The sequence below is a fragment of the Mobula hypostoma genome, chromosome 28 (assembly GCF_963921235.1).
Source record: "Mobula hypostoma chromosome 28, sMobHyp1.1, whole genome shotgun sequence".
Lineage (NCBI taxonomy): Eukaryota > Metazoa > Chordata > Chondrichthyes > Myliobatiformes > Myliobatidae > Mobula > Mobula hypostoma.
Genome location: NC_086124.1, coordinates 18,537,972 through 18,565,388, shown reverse-complemented (window position 1 = coordinate 18,565,388; position 27,417 = coordinate 18,537,972). Strand labels below are relative to the sequence as shown.

At 43.1% G+C, this 27,417-nt stretch overlaps 1 protein-coding gene across 2 annotated transcripts in view; it reads right to left on the bottom strand.

Annotated features, from left to right (window-relative positions):
- LOC134338790 (uncharacterized) overlaps positions 1–10,058 on the bottom strand; it is a 51,315-nt gene extending 41,257 nt beyond the window's left edge. The window contains exons 1-4 of one of the 2 annotated variants that reach the window (XM_063034853.1): positions 9,972–10,058; positions 7,702–7,836; positions 5,934–6,017; positions 3,118–3,156 (exon numbers count right to left, since the gene is read on the bottom strand). In XM_063034853.1, coding sequence (XP_062890923.1) covers positions 3,118–3,156; positions 5,934–6,017; positions 7,702–7,783 — 205 coding nt within the window. In that variant the 5' untranslated portion in view covers positions 7,784–7,836; positions 9,972–10,058. Of the gene's footprint in view, positions 1–3,117; positions 3,157–5,933; positions 6,053–7,701; positions 7,837–9,971 lie in introns of those variants that run through there. The other variant, XM_063034854.1, reaches the window with a different exon arrangement.
- Positions 10,059–27,417: the final 17,359 nt, after the last annotated feature.

Genomic DNA, 27,417 nt, shown 5'->3' with positions numbered 1-27,417 from the left:
AAATAATGATGTAATGTTGAATCTTTATAAAGCACTGGTGAAGCCTCACTTGGAACATTATGGGCTATTTTGCGCCCCTTATCTTAAAGGAATGCAGTGAAACTAGAGAAGGTTCAAAAGTGTTTCACGAAAGCGATTCTACAATTGAACAACATACATCAAAGTTGCTGGTGAACGCAGCAGGCCAAGCAGCATCTATAATAGGACGTCTACAATTGAACGGTTACTTATATGAACCTCATATTCTAAATGCTTGAGGAACTCAGCAGGCAGGAAGCACCCACTGAAAATAATAAACAGTGGATATTTCGGGCCGAGATCCTTCACTGGACTCTTTTCCATACACGTTGCCTGGCCTGCTGAGTTCCTCCAGCATTTATGTGTGTTTCTGCAGATGTTCTCTTGTTTGTGTTATGAAGAGCGTTTGATGCCTCTGGGCCTGTATTCACTAGAATTTTTTCAGAAGGATGAGGAGTGACCTCAAGGAAACCTATCGAATGGTGAAAGACCTTGAAAGATTGGATATGGTGGAAGAGTCTAAGACGAGAGGGCACAGCCTCAGAATAGAGAGGCGTCCTTATGGAACGGAGATGAGCAGGAATTGTTTTAACCAGTGTGTTGTAAATCTGTGGAATTCTTTTCCAGAGGCAGTGTGTAGGCCAGATCGTTATGTATATTTCCGGCAGCAGTTTTTAGTTTTTTGATTGGTAAGGGCATGAAGGGATGCGGGAAGAAGGCAGGAAACAGGGGCTGAGAGGAAAATTGGATCAACGCGATGACTGTCCCCTATATCGTATGGTCTTAGAGTGTTATAGTAACTCAGATTTTGTACTCTCAGCAGTTTTCTCATTTATGATTAAAGTAGTGCAACTTTATAGGGCATCTCAGTTTTGTCTATTTCTATTTCCTCTCTGCATTCTTCTCATCATAACTCCACCTGACGAGAAGCCTCCTCTCGATATCTGTTACCACTATATTCCTCTATATGTCAGTCTATGATCTACAATAGCTTTTAATCTGCACCTTATGTACTGCATTCCTTCTGTGCCTCCCACGATTGTGAGGATCTGCACTCCCAGATGCAGAGAAGTATAATGAGAATATACAGTAGGCACCTGAAGAGTATAAATCAAGAGAAGGGTTTTGGAGTACGTGCAAATTTCCATGCTATTGTCAAGGAAACTAGAGATGGTGGTAAAGAAGGCATATGCAATACTTGTATCTCTCACCTTTTTTTATCCTGGCGCCTTTCCCCTTCCTTTCCAGACCGAAAGAACGGTCTCAGCCGAACGCCGATAGTTTATTAATTTCCCTAAACGCTGCCTAACCTACTGAGTTGTTCCAGAATTGTGTGTGTGGTGCTCTAAATTTCTAGTTTGGAGCACTGTTTACAGTGAACTTTCTGTTAACTGGAATGTTGCTTGGATTAGATTGTTATCTATGAGAAATGATGGGTAGAGTTAAGTTGCTTTCTCCAGAGTGACATAGCGCGACTTTTGATAGAGGTTTATAAATTTATGAAAGTCATAGGTGGGGTAGATAGCCGTAGTCTTTTTTCCCAGAATGAAACTTGTCAAGTTCCTGGAGGAGCAGATTTATAGTAAGTGTACAACCATTTATAGGCGATTAATGACTCACTTTCTTTTACTGCCAGGTTGTCGCTGGCTGGAATTCACTGTTAGTGGAAACAGTAAAAGCAGATGCAACAGCAACGTTTAAGCGATATTAGGCCTGACACACAAAAGGACAGGAGATACACGGATGAAGAGCATGTACATGCAGATGTCAGATAACAGTAACTTAAGCACGATCGACTCAGACAGTCTATGTTTGATGCTGTACGTCTCCTTTTCTGCAGCTTGCTATATGCAATTTCCCCCCTAATTTTTCTCTGTTTGGGCACAATATTCATGCTCATTCCTCGTCCACAGGTGCCAGCACATCCTGTGGAACTCCGCTAATATTTTCTCTATCTACTGCAGTGTGATATGCTTTCCAGAATCAGTGGCATTTTGCCTTCAATGGAAGAAGGGTTTGTGGGAAGTAGGCGCCCTGAAGAAATGGATTGAATGAATATTAAATATTGTGGGAAATGAGGCTGCGTGGGTAGTGATGGAAACAGATGCAGAGTCAACAAATATCAGCCAATAATATCTTGAATGACGGGACAGGTGGAGGTGCCCAACACAGTTGTTGTTATTTCTTAAGATTTTGTTTTGACGCGGTTTACACTTCCCTGGCAGCATTAGACTGCAGATACACAGAAAGACGCAGCAAGGAAACAAGATTAAAGAACAACCAGCCTCTCGTTTACAGCAATCCTACATCAAGCTCGTTTTCCTTAACTCTCCCAGAGTCAATTGTTCAGACCTGATCTGCAGGATGTTTTACACTCTCCCCGTGACCGCGTAGGGTTCTACTGCGTGCCTCTCTCCCAAAGACGTCGTGGTTAGCGGGTTAATTGGTTACCGTAAATTGTCTCTGACTTGCAGCAGAATGCCAGCTCAACAGAAGGTAGACAGAGTAAAAGAAAATAAAGTTAATGTAAAATATAAGAGATTCTGCAGATGTTGGAAATCCAGATCCCTCTGTACATCAATGCTCCTTCCTTGTACCGTTCATTTTATCTCGTGAACTGCAGAATCTCACACTTATTAAAATAAATTTGTATTTATCTGTCCATATTTTCAGCTGTTCTACATCCTTTGACAGACTTCCTGACTATCTAAAACTCAACTTATTCCACGGAGTTCTTCAGTCAGACAAAATTCTGGAAATCTCCTCTGTTCCTCCCATCTCCATAAAAGTCATCCTGCTATATCATTGCTGGAAGTAGGTACAAGCTACTTCAGCTATTTATTGGATTACAGTTGCGTGCTATTATGGCATGCCTTTATTATACCTTAACAAATAAAAAACCCAAGAATGGTATTGTATCCACTTATCCACCCGCCCTCCCTCTTTCATAAGTCAGTGGGTATACAGCAAGCAAATATATTTCCCGAGACAATGTGCATGTTGATGTATGCTGCTTCTGTCTCATTTATGGAATACTTTAAATGTTAAGGCAAAGCTCACTTGCAGAGAGTAACTGTACTTAAAAAAAATCACACTAACCTGTTTGAAGCGATTCCTTGACTTGTGACAACTGACCTGCTACAAAAGGGAAAACACAATGTTATACAGACATATGCGATTCTGTAATACTACGAATCAGGTGTCTGGTTAAATCTGCTTCCGATGTACGGTTATTGGTTGGACCGAGTAGACTAATTCTGCTCTCACGTCTTATGGTCGTATTAGTTCCCTGGTTAGAAAGGGTGTCAAAAGTTACAAAAGGAAGGAAGAAGAATGGTGTTGAGAGGCTAATAATCAGCCATGTCTGATCTAGCACGCGCGCTGTTTGTTCGGAAGACCAAATTTACAGCATCTGCAATTTTTATTACATTTAGCTTAAATCCATTTCCCGTTGTTCTACCAACAGCTGGAGAATCGTAAGCTCAAGATAGAATGTTCACATTATATTCTATGATAGAAGCACTACAAAGAATCCATTGAGTGATTTAGAAAGAAAACGTTAAACGTTGGACAGAAGAGAGCAGGACGAATAACAATGCATCCTTTATCCCTCAGATTAACATGACACTGTTTCAACACTAACGAGGAAATATGCATTGTCATTTGGCTTGGTTGACACAGTTCAATAGACCCTCTAACACCACCATAGGTAAAACCACGGCGTGCCGTATAATTTAAGCATGGTCTGCGACGTCCATCAGTTCAACACCCCACCTCACTCTTCTCATAATATGATAGCAGACTAGTTAATAAAATGAAAGCAGACTGCAAAGCCTTTTTTAGATGCATAAAAAGTACGAGAGAAGGAGGAATGGATATTGGACCACTGAAAAATGACACCAGGAAAATAATAATGGGGAAAAGGGAAACTGCAGAAGAACTTTGATAGAGGTACACAACATTATGAGGAGTATAGACAGGAAAAATGCAAGTATGCTTTTCCTTTTCACTGAAAGTGGGTGGGGTGAGACTAGACCTAGAGATTAATGGTAAACTGTGAAAGGGGAACATGAGGCGGAAATGGTTCATTCAGAGGGATCACAGGTTGTGAATGAGCTGCCAGCAGACACAATGGATGCAGGTTCAGTTTTAACATAGAAGATGTTTGGATAAATACATTGATGAGAGGGCATGAAAGGTTGATGGGTCTGGGTAGTAAAACAGATCGGTACAGTCTAAATGGGCAGAACGGTCTGTTTCTGTACTGTAGTTCTCTAAGACTCCGAGTCTGTGACCCTTCGTTATTTGGCTTTAGCTGAAAGCCGAACTCATCACAACATTTGAACGCTAAGCCCTAATATTAAAATGATAATGGAGCATAAAAAATGGAAGCAGATTTAGGCCATTCGGCCCATCAAGTCTAGAAAGTCATTTCATTATGGCTGATGCACTTTCCCACTTAACACCATTGTGTTGCGCTATACGTTATAAAACACTGTTCTATTATGCTTTTGTTTTGTTTTATTCATGCGAAAACATTCGCGTAATGATTTATAACCAATTTCTTTGACAGGGGTTATTACTTGCATTAATTCAGCCATGCTGTGATATGAGCCACAGTCATGTTGCAATGTGTGTTAACACGTACTTGTTTTAGAAATATGTGCAGGATATTATCAATGAATAACCGACAAAATTAGTTTCAATCATATCTGAATCACACACTAGGACAGTAAAAACAAACATATTATCATAGAAACGGGAAAATATCCGATTGCATGCATAGCAACACACATACAAAATATAAACACGAGAAATTCTGGAGATGCTGGAAATCCAAAGCAATGTAGTCAAAATTCTGCAGGAACTGAACAGGTCAGGCAGCACCTGTGGAAATGAATACACAGTAGACGTTTCGAGAAGAGACCCTTCTCCAGGACAGGAAAGGAAGGAGGAAGTCGCAAAAAGCAAAGGTGGGAGGGAGGGGAAGGATGACTTGCTAAAAGATGATGGGTGAAGCAAGGTGGACTGGGAAAGTAGACAGCTTGAGGAGAAGGAATCTGATAGAAGAAGAGAGAGGACAACTTGAGAACGGGAAGGTAGAGAACCAGCGGGAAGCGATAGGCCGGTGAGGAGCAGAGGTAAGAGTCCAGATTGGGGAATGGAAAAAGTGGGAAGAGGGACGGAAAATTTATTTTACTTGAAGGAGGAATCGATGTTGATGCCATCAGATTACAGGATGCCCAGACAGAATACGAGATGTTGTTTCTGCATTCTGATGGCATTCCATAGTCTCTGAAATGTCAAAACTGACCGCCGTTGATCTAGCTCTGATAAGCTGAAGTATTGCACAGCGGCCAATTTGCTGCATGGTAAAGAACAATACACCCAGATCCTTCAGATTCGTTAGAATCAGGAAGGAACTAGCCTGCCTTTGTTCTTGTGATAGCAGGGTGTGTTATAATTACTTAAAGGGGAAATCAGCCCTACGCCTCATGCAACACACACAAAATACTGGAGGAACTCAGCAGGCCAGGCAGCATCTATGGAAAAGAGTGCAGTTAATGTTTCGGGCCGAGACCTTCCAGCACATGCAGATTTTCTATTCTCTTGCACATGGTGACTCACTTGTAAATCAGCGCTGATTTCGTAGCAGCACTCCCCCAGTCAGCCAGCTGACTTCTAAAGCAAAATTTCTAGCCTCAGTGGTTACAGATAAACAGTAAAGCCAAAATGTTCTGATTCAGAGGAGCGGCGGCCACCGCTGAACCACGGTTACCATGAAAAATTATCAACTAGTTTCATTTTCCTGTTGTGATTTTTTTTCCCATCCAAAGTTTATCCGCATATCTTCAAAGATGAATGTTGAACATCATATGCTGCTAATAACTTGGAGAAATGTAGACATTACTCACCAATTGTAAGAAGTATCAGCGTGAAAGACATCCTGAGATGACACTGGTTGGGTGATACAGGCGCGGACATTAGAGATAATAAGTCTGCGAGAGAGAACGATTGCAGAGTTCGGTCGGTATGTTTGTTGCTGCAGGTATCAAATCTAAAATCTCTTGTGTTGCTTCAGAACGTAAGTCAATGACCTCATGTTATGTGTCACTTCCCTTTGAAAACCGGGCTATGAACTATCCAATTGTAAATTTGCTTTTCAGTTTCAATAAGCAAAAGAAGGAAGGACTAAATGAGAGACTGTGCTACAAATGTAATAAATTTTACGTACGTAAGCTCTTGGGTTGTAGGTAAATACAAACTCACTCTTTGAGTTTAATTATTAATTATATAAATGTTACTTGTAGCAGTGAGCAAAAACAAACACACAAAAAACGATATGCTGGGGTTATTTTCTTGTAACAGACTATATAAGGTGAATTGTCACAGTCTATTCTTCGGGAGGGGAGTGCCAAATTTGAGGACAGAGACAATGGGCTGAGAGTGGAAGCACTTAAAGGAGATCTGAGGGGCTAGTGGTCATACTGAGCTGAAAAGAATCTGCTGGAGGAACGCAGCGGATTTAGAATCGTCCTTGGGATATATCAGTTGTTGAAGTTTCATTGGCGCCCTGTGGGGGCAGTGCATAAATTAGACTTCATTTTTTCATAACTAGTTGATGTGCAACTCAGTCTGATTAGTAGCCATTGTGCGATTCAAGCTCAGGTTTATTGTCATTCAAGCAAACACATGTATACGTCTAAACAAAGCATCTTTCCTTTGGGGTCAAGATAGAAAATAAAATACCAATAAACACGTATATTGTTACATATAGAACCTATATACCCAATCCAGCACATGTCGACGTTAAATTATATTAGCATGCTCCTGAGTGGCATGGACAGAAGGTTGGTAGGTTGACATAAAATGCGAGGTGCATGTTTATCTCGGGCAGTGTAATGTTACTGGCACTAAGTATTGTAGGAAAAAGCTGTAGCATCAGCAGGTGAAACGGAAGGAATAAAATGCTAAAAGTGACCAGCGCATGATGAGAATGCGTCAAAGAGCTGGAGAGTATGGTGGCGGCATTCATACAGAGTGTACATGTGTGCGGGGTGGCAGCAGGGTGATAAGAAGTCTAAGAGCCTGGTGGAGGAAACTTACCCAGCCTTCTGCTTTGGTTCTGACAGCTGACAGCTGCGGTGCCTGCTGCCGGCAGGAGGTCAAGGAGATTGTGGAAAGGATAGGAAGTATCTTTGACAATGCTGACTGCAGTCGGGTTCGTGGAATGGGATATGAATCGACAATTTCTAGAATGTTAAACATGGAAACATTTTCACAAGTAATGCTGGCCTGAGAAACTAAATTAATAAATGAATGTAGTTCAGTAGCCTGCTTGAAGGAGAATGCTGGAGGTTGCCTTGATAAGAAATATGTACAGAAAATTCTAGAAGTCAGACTGAACCGTTACGCACGGATGTGGTGAGGGGCCCACTAGTATCGGCATAATTTATGCACTGGCATATTGACATGATTTAGGTGGCCCTGAATTTATAATCTAACGGCTCTGTTTTTTTTTACTTAAGTTCAACAGCGAATATTAAGACGTGTTTTTTTCAGTCAGGAGTAAGTAATCCTGGGCCGCTGGTATCCATCAAGACCTTGCAGTGAAACTACTGCTTAATTTAAAAACAATCTTCTATCCCGATGAATCGGAACAAGTCGAGGTGAAATATTCACCATACAATGCACCTCTTGTGACTTTGGATCTTAATGTCCATCCGTACTGTATTCTCTGCAACTGAAAGGATATGTTTTTCATCCTGTTATTGTTTTCTCTTGTACTACCTCGATGGACGGTTGCGAGGACATGGTCTACATGGGAGACAAAATAGATATTTTTACTGCAACTCCGCACATGTGACAATAATAAATTATTTTACCAATTTAATTTTGAATTAATCTTTATGCTTTTGTTTATTAACTAGACGTCAGCAAAATAATGCTTATTTCCTGTGAGAAGGAGGGGTCTAGCTGAAATTTTCAATATTTGCTCTTCATGTGGTCAACTTCAAAATAGAGGGAAGACTCAATAATTTAACGTTGATTCACTAAAGGCAGCAGAACGTAGGATGGAGGCATAAAAGAAGAGATGATGGAATCTGGAACAAATAAGGAAACAAATAAATAAATAAACTGTGACAACTAAGTACATAATAAATTAAAAATCCAGCGAATAATGTGAATAAACGAGAGAACAAAGCCATCGGGAAATAAATCATAAATAAATAAATCAGTCCATAAAGAAATAAGTAAAAAACAAGTAAATAAATAAATAAATAGACATGTGGAACAATAAATAAATAAACAAACACAGTTAGACAAACAACCAAAGAAATAACTGTCCAAGTTAATAAAAAATTACTAAGAATAAATATAAAGGTAGAGAAGACAAGAGGAGATAACTGAACGAGTAAATGAATTTGGATGTGACTGCAGAGGTCAATTCTTGACCGACACAGATGTTCACAGCGGGGATAGGAGAGTTGTCTTGTTGTTGCTTTCTTTCTCTGCAGGACTCTCTCCTGGTCCGCGAGAGACCTCTCTTCTAAGTTGCTCTGATTAAGTTTAACAAAGGCGCGCCAACCAACTCTGTCTCGTACCCTATGTTCCAGATGTTGGGGGAGTAAGGCCGCTATAAGCAATGCTGGCCTTCACGACGTGTTTATACAAGGTCTACCACATTTTCTGCTTCCCTCTGATAACTGGCCACACAGCAGCTGCTTAGAGAGTCTGGAGTCCTCCAAGTGCGTAACATGTAGGGTCCAACAAAGATGTGCTTTCAGGATCAAAGCTTCAGTACTGGCAGTTTCAGTCCTATACAGGACATCCAGGTCTTTGACACCAGCGGCTGCCTATAATGGATCTCAGCCTGATCATGTGGAAGAGCTTCGGCAGTTTGAATTAACTTCTGTATACAGTCCACGTTTCACAGCCATACAGGAGACTAGTGAGGACCACAGCCTTTTACAAGTTGATCTTAGTGGACAGTTTGATATTGTGCTGATTAGCACACGTGATCGCAGATGGCGAAGTTCTGACCAGCCTTGAAATTCTAGGCGTTGATTTCTATATTCAAGGCACCATCACTGGAGGTGACAATGCCGAGGTATTTAAATACCTCTGTGCTATGCCTTCAATGGTGATAGAGTCGAAACAGCAGCGGATACAGGATCAGGATGAAAAAGGCCTCTGCTTTTTCAAGACTTTTTGTTTGAAGTCGTGTCATTGGGTATGTAGCATTGGTATATATTTGCCCAATAGGATATCTACAGCCGGTATCATCCCAATGTCGGGAGGAGGCGAGAGCAGCGCGCCACGCGCACGCAGCTCTCTGGTGAAAATGATATCGTATCCGTTAAATAGGGGCCGTGGACAATTCTGATTTGATGGAGACAGACGTGAAAGCACAGAGGAACACCTGGAGAAATTTCTGAAACGCTGGTTCGCTGCCGCTGTTACTGCGCGATCGAGAATCTTCCCTAGGGAAGGCCTCAAAATCCCCGGCTTTGCCTGCTGCTGGCGACCGAGACTGAGGTCGAATCGTTCGGATAGAGATGGCGCTCGGTACTCGGTGTCGGAGGGCTGATCGGAGGCTCGAAGTTTTCGGACGACTCAGAGTCTGACTGTGGTCGGGCATGGCAGGGAGAGTTTTCTTCCTTCTCCCGTCTGCGTGAGATGTGGGACTCTTTTTGAACTCTTACCGTGCCGTGGACTGTTCTTCATCAAGTTATTGTATTGTTGCACTGTTGTAACTATATGTTATAATTATTAGGTTTTGTTAGTTTTTTCAGTCTTGGTGTGTCCTGTGTTTTGTGATATCACACTGGAGGAATATTGTATCATTTCTTAATGCATGCATTACTAAGTGACAATAAAAGAGGACTGCGTGTCCTCATAATCTAAAAAAAGAAACTCACTGCAAAATAGCGTTAAACAATTGGGCTTACACAGCAATATTTATGTAAATGTCCAGAACGCCGCAACACTAAACGCCACTAACGTAGTCCGAAAGTTTCTAGTAATTGAGAAGTGAGTGCGCGTGGCTCTGCCCGTGCTTCAGGTTTGTCCATCTTCAGCTGCGAAAGTAAGAGATAAATAGATTAAGTACCTGAGAAACCTAATGCATTAATCAACATCAGAGAAGGAAGCTGCTAGGCGATGTTTTGGATGGAGACATGCATTAGCAGAGAGTTTCGTGAGGTCATGTCCAATATAAAGAGGTCGGAAGGAGCAGTAAAACAGGGGTTATCGAGAAATAGGTAGAAGAAGGCGAGAGAGAGAGGGAGAACGATGGAAGGAAGATGTAGTGTTTCGCCGGTGACAGGTAGAGGCAGATAATGAAGGAGAAAGGAAAGGAAAACAGGGAGAGGCATGGAACTAGGCGCAGGAGGAGTGGTTAGAAGGGTAGAGATTGAGAAATAGTCTGGAAGGTGATAGTGGAAACAAAAGGCAGCAGATGCGGAATTTGACAAGTTGGAAAGATGATTAATGGAACTATTTGAGAAGGGATGAGACACAGCACATATAGTCTATGGGTTATTGGCAGATGCAACTAAATGGTGTGGAGATCAGAAAAAGAGAGAACGGAGTACAAGGAGTATCGATTATCGGACATGTGGAAATTCATTATTCATACTGCTTAACTGCACACTACACAGAAAGAATATGAAGTATTCTTTGCCCGTGTTTGCGGTAGCTGCGCGCTAGCACTGGATACAGTATAGCCGAAGGCGGACAATTCACTGTGGGGAAGCCAAAGGGATTGGATATAGCACGCACCTTAAAGTTCAGAATGGCTGTTGAAGATTAAGTGGAGGTGTCCCGAAATATAGTCGCTGGCTATACGTTTGCTCTCACCAATGCAGTGGAGTTCACGCGGGAACATCGTATCCAGTAAGCTGACAATATAAGAAATTCGACTACAGGTTAGCTTTGAACTTAAAAGAATTAGGTATGGTCTATGGCCAGGCAGGAAATGCAGATCCTACGAGCAGATGTCGCTAGAGCCACCTTGTGTGGGAATTCAGAAGGTTGAATGAAAGATGAGAAAATAGATGGGTTCAATTGAACATAACAGACATTACTGAGAACTGTTTGAGTTTCAACCGCCCGGTTATTACTGAGAGCTGCTGGAGTAACACACTTTAACCATCACAATTCTTCTTCTTTGCGTTTTGACTGTTGTCAGATTGCGAATCATCCGGGATAGACGAAAGGACCTCACATGCAGAAATGCATTAAGAAAAGGCCTTCCAGATCTTTGTAACTGCTCGAACATTTGGATCATGGCTGCTTTTCATTAACCTCTGCTCCAGTGTGCATTTGGGAACAGTGTGTTATGTTCCTACACCCACTAATTCTTTTTGACATTCAAATAACTGCCGACGAATTCTGATGCCCAGTCTAAACTGCATACGTCGAGGTACACCGAGCCGGCACAGATGCCACTTGATCTGTTGACCTGTTCCAGTATTCTGGTCCTGTACTCAATATCTGCACTCTATTCATCTACCAATGTTCATTTGAAGAAACATAATGACCGAACCTTCAACCACGGAGGAAAGCAAATCTAAGGATGAACACACCTTCAGGTATCAAAATTCCCTGATACTAACTTGATTAACTGAACCTCTGTATTTTCGACTGTATCCCCTGATTACAGAATATAGAACACAGAAGACTACAGTACAACTCGATGCAGTGTCGAAATAATTAAGGTAATGACACATTATCGTTCCAGCCTGCTCAATATGAATGTCTCTCTATTCTCTGTACAGTCGATAAGGGAAAAGAAGTCACGGATCCAGTGCAGAGTACCTCTGTGGCCATCCCCCTCAACAACAGATTTATCGCTTTGGATACTGTTGGGTGGTGGTTGACCTCACATGGGGAATGTCTGTGCCTCTGTGACTCAGAAGGGAAGGGGAGAGAAGTGGTAAGCTTTGGGCTACGGGATTCGTTAACTAGGGGAATAGCCATGAGGTTCTGAGGGCGAGAATTGGAGAAGACGCAGTAAAAGTTACATGCGCAAGTCCAGCGAAGAGTTTTAAGAACCCTTTCTCCATAAAAGGGTGGTGGTGGTGGTGGTGGTGGGGGGGGGGGGTACCTTCTAACAGAGCAGTTAAACGTGGGAGTGGTCTGCGTCAGTGTGGTAAGTCTTCAACTCAACATGGCTGCGGCGAGAACAGGCGGAGGGAAGGCAAGTAGGTAAGTTCATTCCTTATTCCTTACTTCTTTTTGCTACTTAACTCCAGAGAGAATAGGGGATAAGTCTACAGGGCCAGTATTCTATCTGAGTGTCAGACCTGAGATTCCGGGACGCACCCAGCCTCGCCTCACCGATGGCCACATCTGCACCAGATGCAGGAGATGCAGCTCCTTAGAGAGACCGTTGTAGGGAAGTGGAGATGTAGTTCGATGACTTTCGGCTTGGAAGGAAGGTGAAGGGGAGATAGGAGCTACAGAGAGATAGTCATCCCAAGGCTGCAGGAGACAGATAAATAGGTGACTGTTAAGAGAGGGAAGGCAGTACGTCAGATAGTGGACAGAACCCATGTGGCCGTCCCTTGCCACAATAAGCACTCTATTCTAAATATTGGTGGGGCGGGATGGGTACGACCTACATTGTGGAACCAACAGCAGCCGCCGTAACTCTGCCACTTAGTCTGGCCCTGTGGCACAGGAAGGGTAGGGAAATTAAGAGGATGGCAGAGGTAATAGGGGATCCTATAGTTGCGGAAACATATTGGCGATTTTGTTGTTGTGAAAAAGAAACACTGATAGTTGTTTACTGCACAGGTGCCAAGGTCCGTGATGTTTATGGACGCATCCACAGTATCCTGGAAAGGGAAAGTGAGCAGCTAGAAGTGGTGCTACATATTGGTATCAAAGACATACGAAGAAAAAGTGAGGAGGGCCTGAAAACAGAATAGAGGGAATACGCAAAGAAGCTGACAGCAGGACCTCAAGGGCAGAAATGTCAGGACTGATGCCTCTGCCATGCGACATTGAGGATGGGAACAGAATGAAGTGACAGATAAGTGCGTGGCTGAAGAACTGGAGAAGAGGCAGGGATTCAGATTTTTCGATAATTCGGACCTCTTCTGGGGTAGGTGTGATCTGTAGAAAAAGTACGGTTTCATTTGAATCCGAGTGGGGCCAATTTTCTTATAGGCAGGTTTATTAGAGCTGTTCGGAGTGGTTTAAACTAATTTGACAGAGGGACGGGAGCGAGCATGTTGGCAGTGAGGATGACCCTGGAGCTTTACAAGTAGATGATGGATGATGGATCTTTGGGCTCTCTTCCAGGAACTAATATTCTAGGATGAAAGTTTGTTAATGCTGTTCGGTAGGGTCTAAACTAGAGTTGTAAGGATATAGGAACCAGAGGGCCAGAACAGTTAGTGGAGAGGCTGTGGAGGCAGGGTGTTGATAAAACCCCATACAAAGTTAAGAATCAAAAGATTGAGTATGATGCGACTAGTATGCTGAGGTATGCACATTTCAATGCAAGAAGTGTTGTAGGACAGGAAGATGACAGTTCTAAAGATGAGGTAGCTGGTTTACAAGCAGAGGCAATGTGGAGTGAAGAGAAGCCGTTGATAGGGCAAAATTGGATGAGTTGGAACGTACAGGATGGATAAAATTGAAAAGTGTGAATACAGGACAGAAGGTGTTATATTTGAATGCACGCAGTATACGGAATAACGTAGATCGACTTCTAGCATAGTTACAGATTGGCATCTATATGTAGGCACCACTGATTCATGGCGGAAGGAAGATTCACCTGTGAACTGTACACACAAAAAAAAAAACGGGTTGCACTTGAATCCCAGTGGGACCAATATCCTGCCATTCAGGTTTGCTAAGGCTTTTGGGGAGAGTTTAAATTAGAATTGCTGTGGGGTGGGAACCGAACTAAAGAGACGGAGGAAAGGGGTTACAAATAGAGAAAGCTTGTAGGCAGTGCCTGAAGAAGGATAGAGGATAGGCAGGTGATAGAGAAAGGACTAGCTCAGATCGATCGTTGAGATGTGTCTATTTCAATGCGAGGAGTACTAAGAACAAAGTGGATGAACTTAGAGCGTGGATTAGTTGTGGCCATTACAGAGACTTGGATGGTTCAGAGGCAGGAATGGTTACTTAGAGTGCCAGGCTTTCGATGTTCAGAAAGTGCAGAGAGGGAGACAAAAGAGGTAGGGGTCGTGGCACCGCTGATCAGAGATAGTGTCACGGCTACAGAAAAGGACGAAATACTGGTGGGATTGTCTACTGGGTCTCTGTGGGTGGAGCTTAGGAACAGGAAGGGGTCAATAACTCTACTGGGTGTTTTTTTATAGACCACCCAATAGTAAAAGGGACATCGAGGAGCAGATAGGGAGACAGATTCGGGAACGGTGTAATAATAACAGGGTTGCCTTGGTGGGAGACTTTAATCCTCCAAATATTGATTGGCATCTTCCCAGAGAAAGGGGTTTAGATGAGGCAGAGTTTGTTAGGTGTGCTTCGGAAGGTTTCTTGACACAGTATGTAGATAAGCCTACAAGAGGAGAGGATGTACTTGATCTGGTATTGGGAAATGAACTTGGTCAGGTATCAAATCTCCCACTGGGAGAGCATTTTAGAGATAGTGACCACAATTCTATCTCCTTTATAATAACATTGGAGAGGGATAGGAACAGACAAGTTAGGAAAGCGTTTAATTGGAGTAAGGTGAAATATGAGGCTATCAGGCAGCAACTTGGAAGCACAAATTGGGAACAGATGTTACGGCAGAAAGGTGGCAAATGTTCAGGGGATATTGTGTGGAAGTCTGCATAGGTACGCTTCAATAAGATAAGGGAAAGGATGGTAGGGTACAGGAACTGTGGTGTACAAAGGCTGTTGTAAATCTAGTTAAGAAGAAAAGAAAAACTTGGTAATGACAGAGATCCAGAAGACTATAAAGCTAGCAGGAAGGAGCTTAAGAATGAAATTAGGAGAGCCAGAAGGGGCCGTGAGATCACTTTGGCGGGCAGGATTAAGGAAAACCCCAAGATTCTACAAGCATGTGAAAAGCAAGAGGATAAGGCGTGAGAGCATAGGACCAAACAAGTGAGACAGTGGAAAAATGTGTATGGAACCGAAGGAATTAGCAGAGGTACTTAATGAATACTTTGCTTCAATTCCTACGGAACTCACTACGGAAAAAGATCTTGGCGGTTGTAGGGATGACTTACAGCAGACTGAAAAGCTTCAGTAGACAGATATTAAGAAAAAGGATGTGCCGGAGATTTTGGAAATCAAAAAGTTGGATACGTCACCGAGACTACTGTGGGAGGCGAATGAGGGGATTGCTAAGCCTCTAGAGATGATCTTTGCATCATCAAAGAGGACGGAAGAGGTTCGGATGTATTGGAGGGTCGTGGATGTTGTTCCCTTATTCAAGAAAGGAAGTAGAGGTAGCCCAGGAAATTATAGACCAGTTAATCTTACTTCAGTGGTCGGTAAGTTGATGGAAACGTTCCTGATTGGCAGGTTTTATGAACATTTCAAGAGGCATAATATGATTAGGAATAGTCATTACGGCTTTGTCAAAGGCAAGTGATGCCTTACGAGCCTGATTAAAATATTTTGAGGATGCGACTGAACACATTGATGAAGGTAGAGCAGTAGATGCAGTGTATATAGATTTCACCAAAGCACTTGATACGGTACCTCATGCAAAGCTTATTGGTAATGTTAAGAAACATAGTATCCAAGGGGACATTGCTTGTGGATCCAAAATTGGCTTGCACACAGAAGGGAAAGACTGGTTGTAGGCGGGACATATTCTGCATGGAGGTCGGTGATTAGTGGTTTGTCTCAGGGATCTGTTCTGGAACCCCTACTCTTCGTGATTTTTATAAATGACCTGAATGAAGAAGTGGAGGGATGGGTTTGTAAATTTGCTGATGACATAACATTTGGGGTGTTTGGGAAAGTGTGGAGGGCTGTCGGAGGTTAGAGCGGGACATTGATAGGATGCAAAACTAGGCTGAGAAGTGGCAGATGGAAGTCAAACCAGATGAATGGGCGGTGGTTCATTTTGGTAGATCAAATATGATGGCAGAATATAGCATTAATTGTAAGACTCACCAGTGTGGAGGATCAGAGGGATCTTGGGGTACGAGCCCATAGGATACTCAAAGCTGCTACTCAGCTTGACTCTGTCGTTAAGAACGCATATTGTGTATTTGCTTTCGTCAACCGTGGGAGTGAGTTTAAAAGCCGGGAGGTAATGTTGCAGCTATATAGGACCCTTGTCAGACCCCTTTTGGAGTACTGTGCTCAATTCGGGTCGCCTCACTACACGCAGGATGTGGAAGCCATAGAAAATGTGCAGAGGAGACTTACAAGGAAGTTGCCTGGATCGGGGAGCATTCCTTATGAGAATAGATTGAGTGAACTCGGCTTTTTCTCCTCAGAGCGACGAAGGATGAGAGGTGACCTGATAGAGGTGTATAAGATGATAAGAGGCATTGATCGAGTGGATAGTCAGAGGCTTTTTCTCCCCCCAGTGTTGAAAAGGCTAACACAAGAGGGCAGAATTTTAAGCTGCTTGGAAGTAGGTACAAAGGAGATATCAGGGGTAGGTGTTTTACGCAGAGAGTGGTGAGTGTGTGGAATGGGCTTCCGGCGACGGTGGTGGAGCCGGATACGATAGGGTCTTTTAAGAGACTCCTGGATAGGTACATGGAGCTTAGAAACAGAGGGTTATCGGTAACCCTAGGTAATTTCTAAGGTAAGTACATTTTCGGCACAGCATTGTGGGTTGAAGAGCCTGTATTGTGCTGTAGGTTTTCTATGTTTCTAACCCGCACAATAATGTCCAAGTGCACACATTCTATCGAAAGGACTGGCAGAAATGCAGAGGGTGCGGTGTTGCTCTTTTGGTAAAAAATGAAATCAAATCTTTAGAAAGAAGTGACATAGTATTGGAAGGAATTGAATCACCGTTGATGGAGCTAGGCAACTGCAAGTGTAAAAAGTCCTTGATGGGAGTGGCACACAGACACTGAAAGAGTAGTAATGGTGTGGACTACAATTTACACCAGGAGATAGAAAATGCATGCCAAAGGTCAATGTTATAATAGTTAACGGGGATTTCATGTTATAACAGTTATGGGAGATTTCATGTTATAATAGTCATAAACAGCTTGGAAAAATCAGGTTGGGTTTGGATTCCAAGAGGAGGAATTTACAGAATGCCTACGAGATGACTTTTTAGAGCAACTCATGATCTTGCCCTCTCGAGTACCAGCTGTTCTGGTTTGGGTATTGTACAATGAACTAGAATTGATTAGCGAGCTTAAGGTAAAAACACTTAGGCAACGTGCCACAGTGGGGGCGCTGATCGCGGACCCAAATGCAAGACACAGACACTGAAGTACAAGGAACAGGACTTGACTAGAGTAGGGACGTGACAGGATACAGACAAAGAGCAGGGACAATAAAGTAGACTTGGGCTAGGACATGGGCAAGAAACAGGGAAACCGGTCAAGGAACTATGAACTAGGAGCCTGGGCTTGGGCTCCGAACCAGAGACTGGACAAGGACCCAGAACCTGGGTCTTGCCTCGGGCTCGGGCCCCAGAACCGGGCAAGGACATGACATGACTACCGGACAGGAAATGGCTGGAGTCTTGGCTCTTGAGGCTTGAGGCTTGTGTCTTGGCTCTTGAGGCTGCAGGCTGGGGTCTTGGTCTTGAGGCTTGAGGCTGGGGTCTTGGTCTTGGGGCTTGAGCTTGGAGACAGACTGGGAACTTACAGCCGGGACTTATCCTTCGAAAAGCCGGGACTCATCCTTAACACGACACCAACATGAGACAGGACAGTACATAGACATAGAGCAGGGAGTTATATTTAGGCAAGTCAGGACTCAACTTCTTCTCCACACCACGGTGGGACAGGACCATCTATAGGGTAACGGCAGAACGGCCAGACTTACCCAACAGAGGCAAAGACAAAACAAGACAAGACAGGTCTCCCCTCAGGGAAACGGCAGAACGGCCTGACTTACCCCACGGAGGCGAGGACAAGAAGAGGCAAACACCAAAGAACGACAGACAGTTCCATCTCTGCATCAGGGTTGCTCCGAGTAGCAGTTACGGCCAGAAACCTCAGCTGGCTACAGAAACAGCCGGATCGTTACCTAGCTCAGAGTGGCTGACGGCCACTCAGCTGGCCCAGGAAACGGCCGAATCCATACCGCAAAGACAGCTCCGACTACTGACAGTAAGCCTCCATGAGGGGACGGTTCCCCAACGCGGCCTAAAGATGGAAAGTGGCCACACTAGCCTTCCACCAACAGGTTGCTCCCAAGGGATCTTGACAAGACAAAACAGCAGCTCACACTCAACCTTAAGGCTACTTATATTCCAAGCCGCAAGATGTGAATCAGATGCCTATGATTAACTCAACCAAACAAGAGACAGCTGAAAGACCCGGAGTCCTGAGTCCACGGACTGGACCGTGATCCGGAATGCGGATTTCACTGAACGGACCATGACAGAACGTGATCGTAATATGGTCAAATTCACGCTGACTTATGCGATGGAGAATCTAATGTCAGGTGTATCAGTATTATAGTGGAGTAAAGGGAATTACAGAGGTCTGGGGGAGGAGATGACCAGAATTGATTGGAAAAGAGCATTGGCAGGGATGACGGCAGAGTAGCAATTTCTGGAATTTCTGCAAGCAATTCGGCAAGCACATATATGATATGTACATCCTAATGAGGAAGAAGTGTTCTAAAGGAAAGATGACACAACCGTGCCCAATAAAAGAAGTCAAAATCAACATTAAGGCCAAAGAGAGGTCAGAAAATAGAGCAAAAATTTGTCGAAGGTTAGAGGTTTGGGATGCTTTTAAAACCATCGGAAATCAACTAAAAAGTCATTAAGATGTTAAAGTTGAAATACAAAAGTAAGCTACCCAATAATATTAAAGGAAATTCCAAAATTTTCCTCAGATACATTACTGTAAAAGAGAGGCGAGAATGGATATCGGACCACTGAGAAACAATGCTAGAGAGGGATTAACGGGAGACAAAGAATTTGCGGATAATTAAACTAAAATGTTGCATCAATCTTCACTGTGGAAGACACTAGCCGTATGGTGGAAGGTCCAGGTGTGAGGTGTCATGAAGTGTGAATTTACCAAAACCAGAAAGAAGTTTCTTGGGAAACTGAAATGCTTCAAAGTAAATAAGTCATCTGGATCTGTTGGTGTACATCTCAGGTTCTGAAAAAGGTGGCTGAATAGGTTGTGAAGGCATTAGTAATGATCTTCCTAGGGTACTTTGGTTTTGGAATCATTCCAAAAGACTGGAAAATTGACAAATGTCACCACACTCTACAAGAAGAGAGAAAGATGCAGAAGAAAGAAACTACAGGCCAGTTAGTCTGACCTTAGTGGTTGGGAAATGTTGGAGTCGATTATTTAGGATGAGGTCTCGGAGGCACATGATCAAAGAGGCCGTAGTCAGCATGGTTTCCTCAAGGAAAAATCTTGCCTGACAGATCTGTTGGAATTCCTTGAAGACATAACGAGAATCAGTTGATATTAAGTACTTGGATTTTCAGAAGACCTGTCACCAGGTGCCACATATGGGACTGCGTAATAAGCAGCGAGACAGATATATTACAAGAAAGATTCTAGCATCGATAAAACAGAGACTGATTGCCAGAACGCAAACAGTAGGGATGAAGGGAGAATTTTCTCGCTGGCTGCCGATTTGTGGTTTTCCACAGGGACTATTTTGGGAGGGATTATTTACGTCATATATCAATGATTTGCATAACAGGATTGATGGTTTTGCTGCAAAGTTTGCAGAGGGCAGGTAGTTTGAAGGACGTAGAAAGGCTACGGAAAACAGAATGGGGAAATAATTTTAAGACGAAATATAGAACATAAGACCATAAGATAAAGGAGCAGGGTTAGGCCAAGTGGCCCATCGAGTCTGCTGCGCCATTCTATCATGCTGATCCTTTTTTCTATATCCTACCCGACCCCAGTTCCCGCACTTCTCTCCATACCTTTGATCCCATGACCATCAAGAACCTATCAATCTCAGCCTTAAATGTACCTAACGACCTAACCTCCTCAGCTGCATGTAGCAACAAATCCCACAAATTCACCAACCTTTGGCTGAAGACATTTGTCTGCATCTCTATTTTGAAAGGGCGCCTTTCTCTCCTGAGACTCTGCCCTCTTGCTGTAGACTGTCCCACCATGGGAAACATCCTTTCCACATCTCCTCTATCTAGGCCCTTCAACATTCGGAAGGTTTCAATGGGATCCACACTCATCATTATAAATTCCAGCGAGTACAGACCAGGAGCCATCAAACGTTCCTCGTATTATATCCCTTTCATGCGTGGAATCATCCTTGTGAATCTCCTCTGGACCTTCTTTAATGCCAGCACATCTTTTCTGAGATGAGGAGCCCAAATCTGTTCACAATACTCAAGGTGCGGCCTGACCTGCATTAAAAAGCCACAGCATCACTTTCTTGCTCTTGAATTCTAGACCACTTCAAATGAGTGCTAACGTTGCAGTTGTCTTCCTCACCAACGACTCAATCTGAAAGTTAACCTTTACGGTGTTCTACACAAGGACTCCAAATCCCTCTGCATCTCAGATTCCTGGATTTTCTTCCCGTTTAGAAAATAGTCCGCACATTTGTTTCTACTACCAAAGTGCATGACCATGCATATGTCAACATTGTATTTCATGTCGGAACGTGTATGCTCATGCACTTCGGAAGAAAAAAATAAATGAGTAGACTTCCAAGTTCTTCTGCCGGATTCCCTGAAGGTTAATTTGCGGGTTAAGTCAGCGGTGAGCAACCCGAATGCGATGTTAGCATTCATTTCAAGAAGACTAGTATATAAAAGTAAGGCTGTACTGCTGAGATTTTATAAAGCAGTGGTGCTGAGGCACCATTTACAGTACCGGGGCCCAATATCTTAGAAAGGATCTGTTGAAACTGGGAATGTTTCAAGGACGTAAATGATAATGATTCCAGGAATGAATGGATTGCCGGATGAAAAGCGTTTGATGGCACGGGGCCTGTATTCACAAGAATTCATATGAATGAGAGATGACCTAATTGAAACCTACTGACTGGTGAAAGTCGTTGATAGGTTGGATGAGAGGGGATGTTTCTTAAAATGAGAGTCTTAGACTATTAGACACAACCTCAGAATAGAGGGATGTCCTTTTAGAACGGAGATGAGAAGGATTTTTAAAAACCAGAACGAGGTGAATCTGTAGAATTATTTGCCATCTACAGCTGTCCTTATGTATACTTAAGGCAGAGATTGATAGATTCTTGATTGGTCTGGGTCTTAGAGGATAGGAGGAGAGGGCAGGAGATTGCTGCTGAGAGGAAAATTGACTTAACGATGATGAAGTGGGGGAGAGTCGATGGGCCAAATATCCTAATTCTGTACATATATCTTATGGTCTTATTATCTTATTGTCTCTGTATATTCATGTAATTCTTGAAGATTCTCTTAACTGCCTCTATGATATCTGCGTCTCTACTGTGCAGGCATTACAGGATCTCAACTTTCGCTGTGCAAAACAAAAAGGAAAATAAAATCGCCTTGAGCACCTCTTTTAAACATGCCCCCTATCAAGTTAAATGCCTGCCTTCTGACTATTGCCCAGTAGCACTTACGCCCACAATGATAAAGTGATTTGAAGGTCTGGTGTTGAAACATATCAGCTCCTAAATGGGTGGCGACGGATCTTCCCCAATTAGCCGACCGGATAACCAGGCCCACAGCAGATGTCATCTCATTGGTTCCCCACAGAATCCTGGAACATCTGGACAACAAAGATGCAAATATGATTGATGCTCTTTACAGAGCACACCTCAGCAATTAATACCATCATCCCCTTGAAACTAATGAGTGAACTCTAAGACTTGGACCGCTTTGTCTAATTGGATCCAGGATGTCCTGACTTGAAGACCCCAGTCATTTCGGATTTGTAAACACATCTCTTTCACAATCTCCAGCAGCACAGGTGCAAGACAGGGCTATGTGTTTAGCCCCCTGTATTACTCGCTTTACACCTAAGACTGTGTTAAGTACACCTCCAACATCATCTTCAAATTTGCTGATGACAACACTTTTGTAGGCCGTATCAATGATGGAAAGAATCAGCATACAGGACGGAGATTGAAAATTCGGCTGAGTGGTGGTAAAAGAACAACCTCTCACTCAGTGTCAGAAAGACCAAAGAACTAATTGTAGATTCAGGACAGGGAAGCTAGAGGTACAATCATCATCGGAGGATCAGAGGTGGAGAGGATCAATAACTTTAAATTCCTGGTTGTCATCATCTCAGAGGACGTGTGCTGGACCCATCATAGAAATGCAATTGTAAAGAAAGCAGGACAGCGACCTTACTTCCTTATAAGGGTGTGGAGGTTCAGCATGGTATTTAAAACCTTGCCAAGCTTCTATAGGTGTGCAGTGGGAAGGTTAGTGACTGACTGCTTAGTGGCTGGTGTTCCCATGCCGTTGAAAGGAAAGATTCTACAAAAGGGGATGGATTCTGTCCTGTATATAATCAGTAAAGCTTTCCCAACCATTGAGCCCATTTACATGAATCGCTGGCGTAGGAGAACAGCTTTATTCATCAAAGATCCTCACCACCTAGTTCATGCCCTTTTTTCGTTGCTGCCATCAGGTGGATGGTACAAGTGCCTCATGACGAACACAACCAATTACATAAACAGTTACTACCCCTCAATCATCAGGCCCTTAATCAAAAGAGGATAATTCCATTCACCTATTGAGTTCTTATCACAATCATTGATCTCATTTTAAGACTCTTTATCGTGTTATATCATGTTCGCATTATTTATTGCTCTTTATTTATAGTTACAGATAGTTTGTTGACTTGTATGCTCTTGCTCTTTCATTGATAGTGCTTACAGGGACTATTGTATAGACTTTTTAAGGAGCCCGTAGGGGACAGAATCTCAGGGTTGTATTTGGCGACGTAGAGTCATAAATTCATAGGTAAGTACAGCACAGAAACAGGCCTTTCGGCCCACACAGTGCACACCGAAAACATTTAAACTGCCTACTTCCAACAACTTTCAATGGGATATCTCTACTATCATAAACCTATCCAAACTTCTTTTTAGTATCGGAATCGAGCTCGCATGGACCATTTGTGCTGGGTAAAGGCTTCTCACCTTTTACCCTTAACCCAGGTTATCTGGTTATAGTTCCACCCAACCTCAGTGATATATAACTCTATCAAATCACCTTTTAATCTTCTACATTCTAAAGAATATGGTCCTAACCTCTTTAATCCCTCCTTATAACTCAAGTCCTCCAGAGAGTGCAACATCCTTCGAAACTTTCAACACTCTTTCAAATTTTTTCCATCTTTCATATACCAAAACTGCACGCAATACTCTAAATTTGACCTCACCAACGTAGTATACAACTTCAATATGCCATACCATCTTCCGTATTCATTACATTGATTTATGTAGGCCATTATGCCAAAAGATTTCTTTCCGGGCTTATCTACCTGTAAAGCCACTTTCAACGAATTCTTTAACAATAATGCTAGATCTCATTGTTGTGCACACACTTCTCAGTGCCCTAGTATTCGCTGTGTAAGAGCTACACTGGTCGGTCCGACCAAAGTGCAAAACCTCGCACCTGTCTGCATTAAATTCCATCTGCTATTTTCCAGCCAATTTTTTTTAGCTGATGCAGATCCCTCTACAAGCCCTGATAGGCTTCCTCGCTGTCCACTGTAACCCCAAGTCTTGGTGTTATCCGGAAATTTGCTAATCCACTTAATCACATTATCATCCGGATCATTCAAGGGCCCATCACGGATAACTGCGCCGCACTAGTAGTCACAGGCTTCCAGTCAGAGAATTACCATCCTCTGGCTTCTCCCACAAAATCAATGTCTCATCCAATTTGCTGAGCGACTGAATCTTCTTCACCAGCCTCCCGACCTTTTGAAATGCATCCACTGTCTTGTCTTCATCTACTTTCCTGTAATGTCCTCTGAAAACTCTATGAGATTGGTTAGGATGGTAGTTTGCCTGCCAGGTGCCAGGGTTTGTGATTTTGCTGAGCGCGTCCACAATAACCTGAAATGGGAAGGTGAGCAGCCAGAAGTTGTGGTACATATTGGTACCCACAACATAGGTAGGAAAAGGGTGGAGGCCCTGAAAGCAGAATACTGGCAGTTAGGAAAGAAGCTGAGAAGCAGGACTTCACAGTTAGCAATCTCAGGGTTGTTGCCTGTGCCACGCGATAGTGAGCATTGGAATAGAGAGAGGTGGTGGATAAATACGTTGCTTAAGGTTTGGAAAATGGGGCAGGAACTGAGATTTCGGATCACTGGGGCAGGTGTGACCAGTACAAAAAGGTAGGTAGCATATGAATCCGAGGGAGACCGATATCCTGGAGACGAGGTTTGCTACTGCTATTGGGGTGCGTTCAAACTAGATTTTTAGGAAGGTGGAAGCTAAAGTGAAGAAGCAAAGAATGGGGAGGTTGGAGAACATGTAGAGACAACTTGTATGGAGCTTGTGGGAAAGAATCGGCAGATATTAGAGCAAAGATGCACTCAGCCGGATGGTTTGAGATGTGTCTATTTAAATGCAAGAAGTATCATGAACAAGGTGGGTGAATTTAGAGGGTAGGTCATTACATGGAGCTGTGACGATGTATCCCTTAGAGAAACTTGGATGTCTCAGGAGCAGGAATGGTTGCTGAGTGTGCTAGGCTTTAGATGTTTCAAAAATAGCAGAGAGGGAGGCAAAAGAAATGGGAACGTGGCATTGCTAATTATAGATAGTGTCACGAGAGCAGAAAAGGTGCAAATCATGGAAGGATGCTCTACTGAGTCAGTATGAGTGGAAGTCAGAAACTGGAAAAGGGCAATAACTCTACTGGGTGTTTTTTATCGACCGCCCAATAGTGACAGGGAATAGAGGAGCAGATATGGAGGCAGATTCTGGAATAGTGCAATGATAATAGGGTTGTTGTGATGGGAGGTTTTAACTTTCGTAATATTGATTAACATCTCCTTAGCGCAAGGGGTTTAAATAGGGTGGAGTTTGTTAGGTGTGTTCAGGAAGGTTTCCTAACGCAATATGTAGATAAGTCAACTAGATAAGAAGCTGTACGTGATCTAGTATCGGGAAATGAACCTGGTCAGGTTTCAGATCTCTCGGTGGGAGAGCATTTTGGAGGTAGTGACCAAAACTCTATATCTTTCACCATAGCGCTTGAAAGGGTTAGGAACAAAAACTTTGGGAAACATTTAATTGGGGTAGGAGGGAAACATGATGCTATTAATCTGAACTTGGGAGCATAAATTCGGAGGAGATGTTCTCAGGGAAATGCACGGTAGAAATGTGGCAAATGTTCAGGGAACATTTGCATGGAGTTCTGCATAGGTATGTTCCATTGAGGCAAGGAAAGAATAGTACGGTTAAAGAACCATGGTGTATAAAGAATGTAGAAAATCAAAGAAGAAAAGAAAAGCTTACGAAGGTTCAAGAAACTAGGTACTGTTAGAGCTCCAGAAAATTACAAGGTTGCTAGGAAGGAGTTTAAGAATTTGTTCCAGAAGCGGCCATGAGAGGACTTGGTGAGCAGGATTCAGGAAAACCCAAAGGATTTTACAAGTATACGAAGATCAAGAGGATGAACCGTGTGAGAATAGAACCAATCAGGTGCGGTAGTGGAAACGTGTGCATGTAGTCGGAGGAAGTAGAGGAGGGACTTAACGAATACTTTGCTTCAGTGTTCACCAGAGAAAAGCACCTTGGCAATTGTGGGGATGACTTAGAGCGAACCCAATCGCTTGAGCAAATAGACTTTAAGAAAGAAGTTGTGCTGGAGCATTTGAAAAGAATTAACTGGATAAGTCAGCGGGACAGAATATATCCCAGGCTACTGTGAGAAGCGAGGGAAGAGGTTGCTGAGCCTCTTGCGATAATCTTTGCGTTATCGATAGGGACGGGTGATGTACCGGACGATTGGAGGGTTGCAAATGTTCAAGAAAAGGAGTAGACATAACCCAGGAAATTATAGACTATAATTATAGTGAGTTTGACTTCAGTGGTGGGCAAGTTGTTGGAAAGGATCCTGAAAGGCAGGATTTATGAGCATCTGGAGAGACATAATCCGGTTAGGAATAGTCAGCAGGGCTTTGTCAAGGTCAGGTCGTGCCTTAGGACCCTAATTGACTTCCTAGAGCATGTAACAAAACAGATTGATGAAGATAGAGCAGTGGATGTAGTGTATATAAATTTCAGTAAGACGCTTGGTAAGGTTTCCCATGCAATGTTCCTTGAAAAAGTAAGGACACACGGGATTCAAAGAGACCTTGCTTTGTGGATTCAGAATGGGCTTGCCAACAGAAGGCAAAGTGTGGTTGTAAATGTTTCGTATTCTGCATGGAGGACGGTGACCAGTGGTGTTCCGCAGGGATCTGTTCTGGGACAACTCCTCTTTGTGATTTATATAAATAACCTGGATGAAGAAGTAGAAGGGTGGGTTAATATGCTTTCAGATGACACTACGTTGAGGGTGTTGTGGATAGTCTGGTGGGTTGTCAGAATTTACATCGGGACATCGATAGGATGCAGATCTAGGCTGAGAAGTGGCAGATGGGCATCAACACTGATAAGTGTGAAGCGGTTCAGTTCGGTAGGTCCAACTTGAAAACAGATGATAATATAAATGGTAAGACTGTTGTCAGTGTGAAGGATCTGAGGGATCTTGGGATCCGCGTCGAGAAGACACTCAAAGCTGTTGCGCAGATTGATAGTTTTGTTAAGAAGGCGTTTAGTGTTTTGACACTCATCGAGCGTGGGATTGAGTTCAAGAACCGTGAGGTAATGTTACAGGTATATAAGACCTTGGTCAGACTCCACTTGGAGTACTGTGTTCAGTTCTGGTCACCTCATAACAGGAAGGATGTGGATACTATAGAGAGAGCGCAGATGAGATTTACAAGGATGTTGCCTGGACTGCAGAGCGTACCTTATGATAATAAGCTGCGTATACTTTGCCTTGGCTCCTTGGAATGATGTAGGATGCGAGGTGACCTGATAAAAGTGTACAAGATGATGAGGGCATTGATCGTATGAATAGCCAGAAGCTTTTTCCCAGAACTCAAATAGCTAACACGAGGGGACATAGTTTTAAGCCACTTGGAAATAGGTACCGAGGTCAGACGTAAGTATTTCACACCGATAGTGGTGGGTGCGTGGAATGCATGCGTGCAGGGTCATTTAACAGCCTCTTAGATAGATACATGGCGCTTGGAAAAATAGAGGGCTCTGGAAATTCGAGGCAGTTTC